The 14,843-nt window shown below is 37.0% G+C and overlaps 5 protein-coding genes and 1 pseudogene across 5 annotated transcripts; all 6 read right to left on the bottom strand.

The window, feature by feature from the left end:
- Window positions 1–77: 77 nt before the first annotated feature.
- On the bottom strand, window positions 78–787 carry LOC133548006 (cytochrome c oxidase subunit 2-like). Its single transcript, XM_061893453.1, is given in 1 exon segment — window positions 78–787. A coding segment is annotated over 1 exon segment (666 nt). The 5' UTR covers window positions 769–787; the 3' UTR covers window positions 78–102.
- A 50-nt stretch (window positions 788–837) lies between these two features.
- LOC133547988 (cytochrome c oxidase subunit 1-like) lies at window positions 838–2,954 on the bottom strand. The gene is given in 2 exon segments (XM_061893437.1): window positions 838–2,476; window positions 2,945–2,954. Coding segments are annotated over 2 exon segments (1,572 nt in total). The 3' UTR covers window positions 838–914.
- Window positions 838–4,058, bottom strand: LOC133547989 (NADH-ubiquinone oxidoreductase chain 2-like). The gene is given in 2 exon segments (XM_061893438.1): window positions 838–3,730; window positions 4,053–4,058. Coding segments are annotated over 2 exon segments (633 nt in total). The 3' UTR covers window positions 838–3,103.
- LOC133547990 (NADH-ubiquinone oxidoreductase chain 1-like) lies at window positions 838–7,581 on the bottom strand (annotated as a pseudogene).
- A 3,611-nt stretch (window positions 7,582–11,192) lies between these two features.
- On the bottom strand, window positions 11,193–14,759 carry LOC133548001 (cytochrome b-like). Its single transcript, XM_061893448.1, is given in 1 exon segment — window positions 11,193–14,759. A coding segment is annotated over 1 exon segment (816 nt). The 5' UTR covers window positions 12,334–14,759; the 3' UTR covers window positions 11,193–11,517.
- LOC133547993 (NADH-ubiquinone oxidoreductase chain 5-like) lies at window positions 11,193–14,761 on the bottom strand. The gene is given in 1 exon segment (XM_061893441.1): window positions 11,193–14,761. A coding segment is annotated over 1 exon segment (1,839 nt). The 3' UTR covers window positions 11,193–12,922.
- Window positions 14,762–14,843: the final 82 nt, after the last annotated feature.

Raw genomic sequence — 14,843 nt, forward strand, 5'->3', positions numbered from 1 at the left:
ATACGTTAAGGGTGGGTGGGAACCACCAGTTTTTAGCTTAAAAGGCTAACGCTGTAACCCGGTTTAGCTTCTTAACGAGGCGTCCTGTAGAATTAGGGAAGATCAACCTTCAAAGTACTCTAAAGGTACGGCCTCCACAACGATGGGTATAAAGCTGTGGTTAGCGCCGCAGATCTCAGAACATTGTCCGTAGAATACACCAGAGCGAAGAGAGGTGAATGTTGTTTGATTTAGGCGACCTGGTACAGCATCTATCTTAACCCCTAAGGAGGGCACTGTTCAAGAGTGAAGTACATCCTCTGCAGTAACTAAAACTCGAACAGGGGACTCTAAAGGAACAACTATTCGATGGTCTGCTTCAAGAAGACGAAATTGAGACGAAGTTAGGTCTTGATTTGGGATTATATATGAGTCAAAGGTTAAATTCTCATAATCAGTGTATTCATAGCTTCAGTACCATTGATGTCCTAATGCTTTGACTGTTAAATAAGGGTTAGAAAGCTCATCTATAATATAAAGGATACGTAATGATGGTAGAGCAATTAATAAAAGGATGATAGCAGGAAGCACCGTTCAGACAATTTCAACTTCTTGAGAGTCGATTAGGATTTTGTTAGTTAATTTAGTTGAAACTGTGAGAACAATAATATAAAGGACTATTGTGCTAATCAAGAAGACGACCATCAATGCATGGTCATGAAAGTACAATATTTCTTCTATTACAGGGGATGCTGCGTCTTGAAAACCTATTTGGGAAGGGTGGGCCATAATTAAGGTGTGCAAGGGGTTATCTCACAATTTTACCTTGACAAGGTAATGTAATATTTTACTAACATCTTATGTAAGAAAGTATCATAGTGGTTATGAAAATGGCTTGAAACCATTTTACGGGGGTTCGATTCCTTCCTTTCTCGTTAAGCGGGTAAGGTTCGAACGAAAGCAGGCTGTTCAAACGTATGATTTGGTGGAGGGCAGCCATGGATTCATTCTACATTAGTAGATGAGAGTGGAACATAGTGCATAATCCGCTTAGCAGCAAATGCTTCTCAGATAATAAAAAGAAATATAATCACTGCCACAAGGGATACCAGAGAGCCTACCGAGGATACAGAGTTTCAAAGGGTATAAGCATCTGGATAATCTGAGTAGCGACGTGGTATACCTGCAAGGCCTAAGAAGTGTTGCGGGAAGAATGTGAGGTTAACCCCTAAAAACATGACTATGAACTGTACTTTAGTCCATACCTCGTGAAGAGTAAAGCCTGTAAATAAAGGGAATCAGTGAACAAACCCCCCTATAATTGCGAACACAGCCCCCATGGAAAGAACGTAGTGAAAGTGAGCAACCACGTAATATGTGTCATGTAAGACAATATCTAAAGAAGAGTTTGCTAAAATAATTCCTGTTAAACCGCCTACTGTAAACAAAAAGATAAAACCTAGAGCTCATAGTAGGGGGGCTTCTCATTTAATTGAGCCGCCATGCAGGGTGGCCAGTCAGCTGAATACCTTTACACCTGTAGGAATAGCAATAATCATTGTAGCAGAGGTGAAGTAGCCTCGGGTGTCCACATCTATTCCAACTGTAAATATATGATGTGCTCACACAATAAAGCCTAGAAGGCCAATAGCTAGCATTGCTCAAACCATCCCTATATACCCGAAGGGTTCGTTTTTATTAGCATAATGGGTAACAATATGTGAGATTATACCAAACCCAGGTAGAATAAGAATATATACTTCGGGGTGGCCAAAGAATCAAAACAAATGTTGGTAAAGGATCGGGTCCCCTCCTCCAGCAGGGTCAAAGAAGGTTGTGTTTAGATTTCGATCTGTTAGAAGTATGGTAATGCCAGCTGCTAGAACAGGCAGGGATAGTAAAAGAAGGACAGCTGTAATGAGAACCGCTCATACAAATAAAGGTGTTTGGTATTGTGTGATTGCGGGGGGTTTTATGTTAATAATAGTTGTAATAAAGTTAATAGCCCCTAGAATTGAGGAGACACCTGCTAAGTGAAGGGAGAAGATTGTTAAATCAACTGAGGCCCCAGAATGAGCAAGGTTGCCGGCTAAAGGGGGGTAGACTGTTCACCCTGTGCCAGCCCCGGCTTCTACAGCTGCAGATGCTAATAGAAGAAGGAAGGCTGGTGGTAAAAGTCAGAAGCTTATGTTGTTTATACGTGGAAATGCCATATCGGGAGCGCCGATTATTAATGGGATCAATCAATTTCCAAACCCTCCAATTATAATAGGTATTACTATAAAAAAGATTATCACAAAAGCATGTGCAGTTACAGTAACATTATAGATTTGGTCATCTCCGAGTAGAGCGCCTGGTTGACTCAACTCAGCTCGAATAAGAAGACTAAGAGCTGTGCCCACTATGCCAGCTCAAGCACCAAATACGAAGTAAAGGGTACCAATGTCTTTGTGGTTAGTGGAAAACAGTCAACGAGAGATTATCACAGGTAAGATGGCTGAGTAAGCGGTGGATTGTAACCCCACATACAGGGGTTTAAGCCCCCTTCTTGTCAAGCTCTGGGGTGTAACATGTCAGATTGCAAATCTGAAGAAGCAGGCTAACGTCTGCCGGGGCTTTCCCCCGCCTTCCCGCCTTATAGGCGGGGGAAAGTAGACAGATGCTCGCTGCTTGGGCGCCTAGCTGTTAACTAGGATCTTGTAGGATAAAGGCCTGCCTGTCTAGTAAGGCCTTAGCTTAATTAAAGTATCTGCTTTGCATGCAGTAGATGTGGGATAGTAACTCGCAGGTCTTATCAGGGATTAGGGGATTTTAACTCCTATTGGGAGCTTTGAAGGCTCCTGGTTTAGTTAACCTAAATCGCTTCTTGTTAAAAAAAGGAGCTCAGAATCGACACAATAATCGGAAGTAATACTAGTGTTAAAACAGTGGGGATGGCAAAGTATAGTGTTAAGTGTAAATTTACGATACGTCATAAAGTTGCCGTAGTTATAGAGTTAGGTGCAATGACCAAGGCGAATGAGTGAGCTACACGTAGATAAAAATACAGGCTGATTAAGGAAGACAAGGCTGCAAATGTTGCTAATACAAGAAGGTTGAACGTTGAAAGCGTGTGTAAGATTATTCATTTTGGTCCGAAGCCAGTAAGAGGTGGTATACCTCCTAGTGATAAAACAATGAAAGGAGTTAGGGTGGTGATAACAGGGGCTTTAGATCATGAGATTGATAAAGAATTAATGGTTGTAGCTTTGCTCAAGGCGAACAAGATAAAAACGGAAGAAGTTATAATAGCATAGATAATTAATGTAAGGAAAGCAATGGTTTCAGAGAACTGTAAAATAACAATAACTCAGCCTATGTGGGCAGTCGAAGAATAAGCTATTAGTTTACGAAGTTGGGTTTGATTTAACCCGCCTCAACCTCCAACAAGAATAGATAGGAGTCCTATAACTAAGAGTATTTTTGAATCAGGAGGTGTCACTTGAACAAGTAGGGCAAAGGGGGCTAGTTTTTGTCAAGTAGATATAATTAAACAGGTTAGTAAAGTGACCCCTTGTATAACTTCTGGTAATCAAGTGTGGAGAGGGGCGACTCCTATTTTTATTATTAACCCTACAATGGCTATGGCCACTGCAAGTGGATTAGATATTGTATTGATAAATCATTCACCAGTTGTTCAAGCATTAAATACAATAGCGAATAGAATAAGTGCAGATGCACTGGCTTGGGCAAGGAAGTACTTAGTGGAGGCCTCAACAGGGCGAGAGAAATGGGGTTGGGTTATAAAGGGTAAAATAGCTAGCGAGTTAATCTCTAAACCAATTCATGCTAAGATTCAATGTGAGCTGCTGAAGACCAATGTTGTGCCTAAAGAAAGGGATGACAATACTACTGAGATAATGATGAGGTTAATCAGTAAAAGTAGGAGTTTAACCCACATTGTTGGGGCATGGGCCCAAAAGCTTATTTAGCTTACCTTACTGTAGGTAGTAGTGTAACGGAAGCACCAAGAGTTTTGATCTCTTTAGCAGGGTTCAAATCCCTTCTTCCTAAGGAGTTAGGGGGACTTTAACCTCCATGAAGCACTCTATCAAAGTGGTCCTTATAATTCAGGCATAACTCCTCACTTAGTACTGAGGGGGTAAACCTGCAAGAGTGATGGGTAAAGATATGTGTAGAATGATTAAGCCCAAGGTGAGGGGTAGAAAATTTTTTCATGTTAAGTGTATTAATTGGTCGTAACGAAAGCGAGGGTAAGAAGCTCGGACCCATAAAAAAAGTATTGAGAGGAGGGCTGCCTTAATCATCAAAGCTGATGAGGTTAGATAAGGAGTTATTGGAATTGTGGTTGTTCCAAGAAATAGGATTGCTGACAAAGTATTTATGACAAGGATGTTTGCATATTCTGCCAGAAAAAACAACGCGAAAGGGCCCCCTGCATATTCAACATTAAAACCTGAGACTAATTCGGATTCACCTTCTGTAAGGTCGAAAGGGGTTCGGTTAGTCTCAGCAAGAGTTGAGACATACCATATTGCGGCGAGAGGTCAGGATGGTATAATTAATCAAATGGCCTCCTGGGTTGCGGAAAATATATGTAGAGTGAAACCGCCGGTTAGGATGACAAAGGCCAGTAAGATAAGGCCTAAGCTGACCTCGTAAGAAATCGTTTGGGCAACAGCTCGCAAGGCTCCGATCAGAGCATATTTTGAATTTGAAGACCAACCAGAGCCCAGGATGGAGTAGACAGCAAGGCTAGAGATAGCTAAAATAAATAAAATTGTAAGGTTTATATCTAAAACAGGGTAAGGCATAGGCATGGGGGCCCACAAAACCAGGGCCAATGTGAGGGCTAAAATAGGAGTGAAAATGAAAAGAGCCGAAGATGAGGATGAAGGTCGAATTGGTTCTTTAATAAAGAGTTTAATCCCATCAGCGATTGGTTGAAAAACACCATATGGGCCAACTACATTGGGGCCTTTACGAAGTTGTATATAACCTAAGACCTTCCGTTCAATCAAGGTTAAAAATGCCACGGATAGAAGAATGGGAACAATGTAAAAAATGTGATGAACCAGATAAGTGGTGGGATAAGGGTTAATAACTAAGGAGAGGATTTGAACCTCTGTTCAAAGAGCTTAGGTCTTTTGCAATTACCGGGCTCTGCCACCTTAATATTGCTTTGATTTAAAGCATAGCAGGCTCTCCTTTCGGCTGTTTGATATGGTTTCAGCAGGTAAGGGGTAGGCGTTTTTTTAAAATAGGCCCTCCCCTATTGGTCCTTTCGTACTAAAGAGGGGTGTTTCATAGATAGAAGCTGACCTGGATTACTCCGGTCTGAACTCAGATCACGTAGGACTTTAATCGTTGAACAAACGAACCCTTAATAGCGGCTGCACCATTAGGATGTCCTGATCCAACATCGAGGTCGTAAACCCCCTCGTTGATAAGAACTCTTGGAGGGGATTGCGCTGTTATCCCTGGGGTAACTTGTTTCGTTGATCGGTATTACCGGATCATGTAGGTCAGATATTCTGATGTTTTGAGTCGTAACTCTTGTCTTTAAGAAATCATTTTCTTCCTCATGGGGGTTATTTATTTCCCCATAGTCGCCCCAACCAAAGACTTTCAGTAGTGTGTTATTTAGTTTATTATTTTATTGAATGTAATTGACATAAACTTCTGTGTGTCTAGAAGCTCCACAGGGTCTTCTCGTCTTATGTTTTTATCCCCGCTTCTGCACGGGGAGATCAATTTCATTGACCGGGAGAAGGAGACAGTTAAGCCCTCGTCATGCCATTCATACAGGTCTCCATTTAAAAGACAAGTGATTGCGCTACCTTCGCACAGTTAAAATACTGCGGCCGTTAAACGTATAGTCACCGGGCAGGCAGGACCTCTTATTTTGATTGTTCAAGAGGCGATGTTTTTGGTAAACAGGCGAGGCTTTTAAATTATTTGCCGAGTTCCTTCTTCTCCTTTTAGTCTTTCTTATTTAACAATCCGGTGTAGGGTTAACGCTTTGTTGTGTGGTGGGTTTTCTTGTTTATTAGTTCATGTGCATTTCCTTCTTTGATTAGGTGCGTTAATTTTCGGTGTGGGTTCGTTCCGATGTACACTCGTGTTAAGAGAGGGTCTTAATCCTCTGATTACTCATATTAGCATTATTGTTCTCATCATATGATAAGAAAGTCTAATAAAATTTGGGGGTTTAAGGGTAATTATAGGTATAGATGAGTGTTTAGTACTTGAGCTTTAACGCTTTCCTTTAAGATGGCTGCCATTAGGCCCACTTGGGTATTATTCTTTATATTCAACCTTTAACCTCCCTAAAAAGCTGTTTCTTTAATCAAAAGAGCTGTACCTCTTTTGACTAACTCCAACCTCTAGTAATCTCTGCCTTTAGTTAGGTAAACATGTGTGATGCGATTGTGGGGTTGAGCTGAACTTCTATTCTTTTCTTAGACAACCAGCTATAACCAAGTTCGATAGGTTTTTCGCCTCTACTTGAAGATCACCCCAATCTATTGCCACAGATACGGGTTAGCCCTTTAAAGGCTGTCTTGAAGTAGCTCACCTGGTTTCGGGGTTTTAAACTTAAGTACACTTTGCTTAAATTATTCTGGCTAAACCATGATGCAAAAGGTACAAGAGTTAATCTTTGCTTTATTAAACTTAATTGATCTTTTTCAACCCTCTTTCAACATTCCCTTACGGTACTTATTCTATAGCGCCTATGTCTTTTTTTGTCTCCCATACTAAAGTGGAAAAATGTTTTGTTTAAAGTTGTTAATACTTTTAGGGGTATTCCTAATTTTGATTGCTTATTAAAGGTTGGGCTAGTTTTTAGGTATTAGGGTAGCTTGATTTGCACAAGCGTCGTCTCGGTGTAAGTGAGAAGCTTTAACTTCTTAGCCATACCCTAGTAAGCCAAGTACACCTTCCGGTACACTTACCATGTTACGACTTGCCTCCCCTAAGTTTTCTAAGTGGTGTTTATTTAACGTTGTGTAGAAAAGGGGAGAGTGACGGGCGGTGTGTGCGTGCTTTAGCGCCTGCTTCAGGGGGATACTCTATTTCTCCCTTACTACTAAATCCTCCTTCATAGTCATGAGATTTCAGGTTGCATTCGTAATACGCTGGTGAGCGAATGTAGCCCATTACTTTCCCTCTTATAAGCTACACCTTGACCTGACGTATAAGGTTCAATCAATTGTGCTCACTATAAACCCTTCACAGGGTAAGCTGACGACGGCGGTATACAAACGGTAATGGCAAAAGAGGGTGAGGTTGAACGGGGGTTATCGATTATAGAACAGGCTCCTCTAGGGGGTTTTAAAGCACCGCCAGGTCTTTTGGATTTTAAGCTGGTGCTTGTAATACCCAGGCGGATGTTGGGTGTAACTACTCATCAGTTTACTGCTAGGCATAGTGGGGTATCTAATCCCAGTTTGTTTAATAGCTTTCGTGGAATCAGGGGGGGGGGGGGTTAAAGCTACTTTCGTGATGGATTTTCTAATTTTGAATACGTTATACGGTCAAAAAGGTGTTCAGCTTTAGTTCTTGTTTTCCCTAACCACTCTTTACGCCGGTTTCTGTCATCTTGGGTTACACGTATAACCGCGGTGGCTGGCACGAGTTTAACCAACCCTTTAAATAACTTTAACTGAGTCAAGTTTTCACTTATCTCTCAAAATTAATCACTGCTGAATACCCTTGGGGGTGTGGCTTAGCAAGGCGTAGTGGGCTACAATTGTGTGCCTGATACCAGCTCCTTAATGTCAAAAGAGATTAAAGGGCATCCTCACGGGGGCGCAGATACTTGCATGTATAAATTTAGTTACAGTTGACAGTAAAGTTAGGACCAAGCCTATGTGCTATCGGAACTATCATCGTTCAGTCTTAACATCTTCAGTGTTATGCTTTATTATTAAACTACGACAGCGAGATGTGTTTTAACTCTAAGAGGGGGTTCACATTTATATTTTCACGCTGCTCAAGTGTGTTATAGTTTACAGATATTTGTGCTTGCATGCATATACATATACACATGTATGTATATGTATATATATGCATATATATGTATATATATGTATATATATATAAATACCCATACATATACATACATATATATATATATATATATATATGTATGCATACATATTTTATATTTATATATATGTATATACATACATCATTTATATACCTACATATATGTATTTATACATATGTTTTATCTTGTATTTATATATTTATATACACACATGTATATGTACACATTTATATTCTTATATACATATATATACATATATACATATATATATTTATATGTATACATTTTATTTTATTTTATTTTATTTATATATATATAATTTATACAAACACTTATAAATTATATAGATATATTCTTATGTTTATGTGCGTATAGTATTAATACGTGAGTGTTATATATACTACTGACATAGTCGTGTGTATAACCGTATATACATTCACGGGCAGGTGTGTACATTTATATGCCACCTGTGTAGTATACATGTGTACTTTTATTTATATATATATATATACATACATTATTTTATTTTATATTTATACATATATATATATATTTATTTTATTTTATTTATATATATATATATATATATATTTATTTTATTTTATTTATATATATATATATATATAATTTATACAAACACTTATAAATTATATAGATATATTCTTATGTTTATGTGCGTATAGTATTAATACGTGAGTGTTATATATACTACTGACATAGTCGTGTGTATAACCGTATATACATTCACGGGCAGGTGTGTACATTTATATGCCACCTGTGTAGTATACATGTGTACTTTTATTTATATATATATATATACATACATTATTTTATTTTATATTTATATATATATATATTTATTTTATTTTATTTTATATTTATATATATATATATTTATTTTATTTTATTTTATTTATATATATATATATATATTTATTTTATTTTATTTATATATATATATAATTTATACAAACACTTATAAATTATATAGATATATTCTTATGTTTATGTGCGTATAGTATTAATACGTGAGTGTTATATATACTACTGACATAGTCGTGTGTATAACCGTATATACATTCACGGGCAGGTGTGTACATTTATATGCCACCTGTGTAGTATACATGTGTACTTTTATTTATATATATATATATACATACATTATTTTATTTTATATTTATATATATATATATTTATTTTATTTTATATTTATATATATATATATATTTATTTTATTTTATTTATATATATATATATAATTTATACAAACACTTATAAATTACATAGATATATTCTTATGTTTATGTGCGCATAGTATTAATACGTGAGTGTTATATATACTACTGACATAGTCGTGTGTATAACCATATATACATTCACGGGCAGGTGTGTACATTTATATGCCACCTGTGTAGTATACATGTGTACTTTTATTTATATATATATATATATATATATATATATATATATATATATATATATTTATTTTATTTTATTTTATATTTATATATATATATTTATTTTATTTTATATTTATATATATATATATATATATATATTTATTTTATTTTATTTATATATATATATAATTTATACAAACACTTATAAATTACATAGATATATTCTTATGTTTATGTGCGCATAGTATTAATACGTGAGTGTTATATATACTACTGACATAGTCGTGTGTATAACCGTATATACATTCACGGGCAGGTGTGTACATTTATATGCCACCTGTGTAGTATACATGTGTATTTTTATTTATATATATATATATACATACATTATTTTATTTTATATTTATATATATATATATATTTATTTTATTTTATATTTATATATATATATATTTATTTTATTTTATTTATATATATATATATAATTTATACAAACACTTATAAATTACATAGATATATTCTTATGTTTATGTGCGCATAGTATTAATACGTGAGTGTTATATATACTACTGACATAGTCGTGTGTATAACCATATATACATTCACGGGCAGGTGTGTACATTTATATGCCACCTGTGTAGTATACATGTGTACTTTTATTATATATATATATATATATATATATATATATTTATTTTATTTTATATTTATATATATATATTTATTTTATTTTATATTTATATATATATATTTATTTTATTTTATATTTATATATATATATATATTTATTTTATTTTATATTTATATATATACATTTTTTTATTTATTCACACACCCAAAAATAAGGGGGGTAGGGGGGATTACCCCCTAATAAAACCAAGAAAGGGGGGATAAAGGAATAAATAGGATTAAAAAATCACTATTATGCTCTTGAAAGAGAAATATGCTACTCTTATAATAATATCCTTTCAACATTCATCATTAGTATTTCGTTCAAGAAAATGTACACCCTTGTCAACTAGTACCGTGTGCACTCTGAAATGCCAGATGAAAGGAAAAAAAAAAAAGGAACCCCTTACCCACTGGAGTGAATCCCCCGGGTAGCTGGGTAACGAGTCGTATGATTATCAACATTAACTTATGCTAGCGTCAATGAAAGTGTGGGGAGTAACGCAGTAAATGGACCTGAGGTAGGAACCAAATGCCAGGAATAATTCACTGTGAGCGACCCCCACGAATACTTGTCCCTCACCTTCAATAACCGTTAGCATTAAGGTATCGTCGGATGGTAGGTTCTTAGTGCCAACCAATGGTTAATTTAATAAAGTGTAGACTACTTGGTAGAGTTTACTTATTATTGTTGTATGGATTCTTAAATCTCTCATTACCCAATTAATCTGTGTTCCTACTTCATTAGTGTATTTAGTACACCTTAGTTGATTTATTGAGATTACGATGTTTTAAATAAATTAATGGTTTTAATACATATATGTCTATGTATACCTTATTTATTATTAACCCTGAATGGTTACAAGATTTTTATGCTTTTAATACATAGTGATATTATTTAATACAGATGTATATATATATATATATACTCATATATAAAATTATGCATTTCCAGAGAATAGTTTAACAGAACACTAGCTTTGGGGGCTAGAGGTAAGCGCTGACGTCGCTTTTTTCTGAGCAGGGGGGAGGGCTTTAACTTCCGACCTCCGGCTTACAAAACCGACGCTCTAGGGTTGAGCTACCCTTGCATTCTCATTCGAGTATGCTGTTTTCAATATACCCTGCTGAGGGCATTAGTACTAGGAAGATCGAAAAATAAGCGATTGAGGCCAGCTGCCCAACGATAATGTAAGGAGGTTCAGCAGGTATTCCTCCAATTCATGTTAAGATTATAACATCGGCAACTAGTAATCAAAACAGAGCTTGTGTGAGTGGGCGGAATGTCAACCCTCGGTGTTTAGAGGTGTGTAGGAAGGGGACAAGTGCTAATACCAGGATAGCTGATAGTAAGGCTAACACACCTCCTAACTTATTAGGGATGGATCGAAGGATGGCGTATGCGAATAAAAAGTATCACTCTGGTTTAATATGAGTAGGGGTAACTAAAGGGTTGGCGGGTGTGAAATTATCAGGATCTCCTAGTAAATAGGGTAAAAATAAAGCCAAGGCAACGAGTGATAACATCAGTGCTGCGAACCCTAAAAGATCTTTGAAGGAAAAGTACGGGTGGAAGGAGATCTTGTCTACATCTGAGTTCAATCCCGCGGGGTTATTAGAACCTGTTTCATGTAAAAATAGAAGGTGAACAAGGGTGGCAGCTAATACTATAAATGGGAGTAGGAAGTGAAATGTAAAAAATCGGTTCAAAGTAGCGTTATCCACAGAGAAACCCCCTCAAATCCACTGTACTAAATCAGTGCCTACATAAGGCACAGCAGACAAAAGGTTAGTGATAACGGTAGCACCTCAAAACGATATTTGTCCTCAAGGTAAAACATAACCTACGAAAGCTGTTGCTATTACAAGAACTAGAAGTATTACACCAATATTTCAGGTCTCTTTGTAAAGGTAGGACCCGTAATATAACCCTCGAGCAATGTGGAGGTAAATACAAATGAAAAAGAATGAGGCACCATTAGCATGTATATTGCGAATTAGTCAGCCATAGTTAACATCTCGGCAGATATGGGTGACTGATGAAAAAGCGGTAGCAATATCAGAGGTGTAGTGTATTGCCAAGAAGAGGCCAGTTACAATCTGAGAGATCAGGCAAAGTCCTAAAAGGGAGCCGAAGTTTCATCAAAGGGAGATATTTGAGGGGGTGGGTAGATCTACCAGAGCATCATTGGCGATTTTTAACAGGGGGTGAGTTTTGCGTAGGTTGGCCATTAGTTTATATAGTTGAATTACAACGGTGGTTTTTCAAGCCACTGGTTTTGGTTAAAATCCGAGTATAAACAATGACATATGTTTTAATAGTTTTATTAATTAGTTTGATTTTGGGGTTTGCTGCCGTAGCTTCAAATCCCTCTCCATATTTCGCTGCCCTAGGTGTAGTATTTGCTGCTGGGGCAGGTTGTGGGTTAGTGGCGTACTTCGGGGGTTCTTTCTTATCGCTTGTTTTATTTCTAATTTACTTAGGTGGGATATTAGTTGTTTTTGCTTATTCAGCAGCTTTGGCTGCTGAACAGTACCCTGAAGGCTGGGGTAGTTGACCTGTATTTAGCCGCATAGTACTTTACTTATTAATAGTAGTAGTTTCTTTCGGCTATTGTTGAAGTGGGTGGTTCGAGGTGCTTATTATACCTTTGGAAGAAATAGGAAGTTTAGGGTTATTACGCCAGGATACGTGTGGAGTAGGTATAATGTATTTATCAGGTCGTTGAATACTAATTATTAGTGCTTGAGCCCTATTGCTTACATTGTTTGTTGTTTTAGAGTTAACACGTGGGTTTGAGCGAGGATCTTTACGTGCTATTTAAAGGTTAAAAATCAATACAGTTAAAAATAGGGTTAGTAATAACGATATTATATAGGTTTTAATTGAGCCCTTTTGTGCGTTACTAACCACAGGGGCTAAAGTGGTGTTAACAGACACTACGGCTTTAGGTCCATATTTCTCTAGCCAAACTAGGTCTATTGTTCGGGTGGCAATTTTTTGTCCAAAACCATACACTTTTGTAGGAAAAATCCGATGATTAATAATCGGGAAAAAGGCTAATGAGTTAGAGAAGCGATAGGGGGGCATGTACCGGGGTATAATGGTTTGTTTATGGGTTATCGAAGCAAGGTCTAATGCTACCAGAAGGCCTGTAATAGTAACAAGAATGGCTGCCACCTTACTAAATATAGGTATAGTTATCACAGGGGTTTTTGAAACTGGTATATTTGTGTAAATAAGTAAGCCGGCTACAACACTTCCTAATGCTAAGCGTAAAATAGGGTTAATAACCGAAGGGTTATTTTCATTGATAGGCGATAGCGCGTTGAATCGAGGGTTTCCTATGCATACAAAAAAGATAATACGAAGGCTGTATACGGCTGTAAGTGAAGTAGCAAAAAGTGTAATGAGGAGGGCTCAGGCGTTCAGGTATGAGTTATTTAAGGCTTCAATGATTGGGTCTTTCGAAAAGAAACCTGATAGGAAAGGTATCCCCGTTAATGCTAAACTTCCTAATGCTATTGAGGATGAAGTGAAAGGGACTAAGCGGTGTATACCCCCTATTTTACGGATATCCTGCTCATCATTTAGAGCATGGATAATGGAGCCTGAGCAAAGGAATAATATAGCTTTAAAGAAGGCATGTGTGCAAATGTGTAGAAAAGCGAGATGTGGTTGGTTGAGTCCAATAGTTACTATTATAAGGCCAAGCTGGCTTGATGTAGAAAATGCAATGATCTTCTTAATATCATTTTGTGTCAGGGCGCAGATTGCTGTAAAGAGGGTTGTTAATGCACCAAGACATAGGCAAAGTGTTATAGCTGCTGGGTTATTTTGCATTAAAGGGGTTATGCGGATTATTAAAAAAATACCTGCTACAACCATAGTGCTTGAGTGGAGTAAAGCGGAAACTGGGGTAGGGCCTTCTATTGCAGAAGGTAATCAAGGGTGAAGACTGAATTGAGCGGATTTACCCATAGCGGCCAAAATAAGACCAACAAGCGGGAGAGAGAGGTCTATGTCTTTAGAGAGTGAGATAATTTGATGAATATCCCACGAGTTAAGGTTTATTGCTATTCAAGCCATGGCAAGGATCAAGCCTGCGTCACCAATACGATTATAAAGTACTGCTTGCAATGCTGCTGTATTTGCATCCGCTCGCCCATACCATCAGCCGATAAGCAGGAAAGATATGATGCCTACCCCTTCTCAGCCAATAAATAATTGGAATATATTGTTAGCTGTTACTAAGATAATTATTGCAATTAGGAAGATAAGGAGGTATTTAAAGAATCGATTTATAGCAGGGTCCGAGTGTATATATCAAAAGGCAAATTCCAAGATTGATCAGGTGACGTAAAGAGCAACGGGGGTGAAAATAATTGAGTATATATCAAATTTGAAGCTAAGAGTAATGTCAAATGTTGACAAGCTTATTCATGTGAATGAGGTGATAATAGCTTCACTCCCATCATTCAGAAAAATAATAAGGGGGATGAGGCTAGTAAAAAATGATATCTTAACTGCAGATTTAACATGTGTTGATGACCAGCTTTGTGGTAAAGGGTTAGGGGAAAAGGTGGTTAAAACTGGGTAAGTAAGAAGAGCAAAAATGATAAGAAGGGCGGATGTTAAAATTAGGGGGGTAGGGTGCATAACTTCTACTTGGATTTGCACCAAGAGGTGTTGGCTCCTAAGACCAATGGACAGACTATTGTCCTATAAAAGTATGCGAGTG

Source organism: Nerophis ophidion, unplaced genomic scaffold, assembly GCF_033978795.1.
Source record: "Nerophis ophidion isolate RoL-2023_Sa unplaced genomic scaffold, RoL_Noph_v1.0 HiC_scaffold_323, whole genome shotgun sequence".
In the NCBI taxonomy this organism is placed as follows: Eukaryota; Metazoa; Chordata; class Actinopteri; order Syngnathiformes; family Syngnathidae; genus Nerophis; species Nerophis ophidion.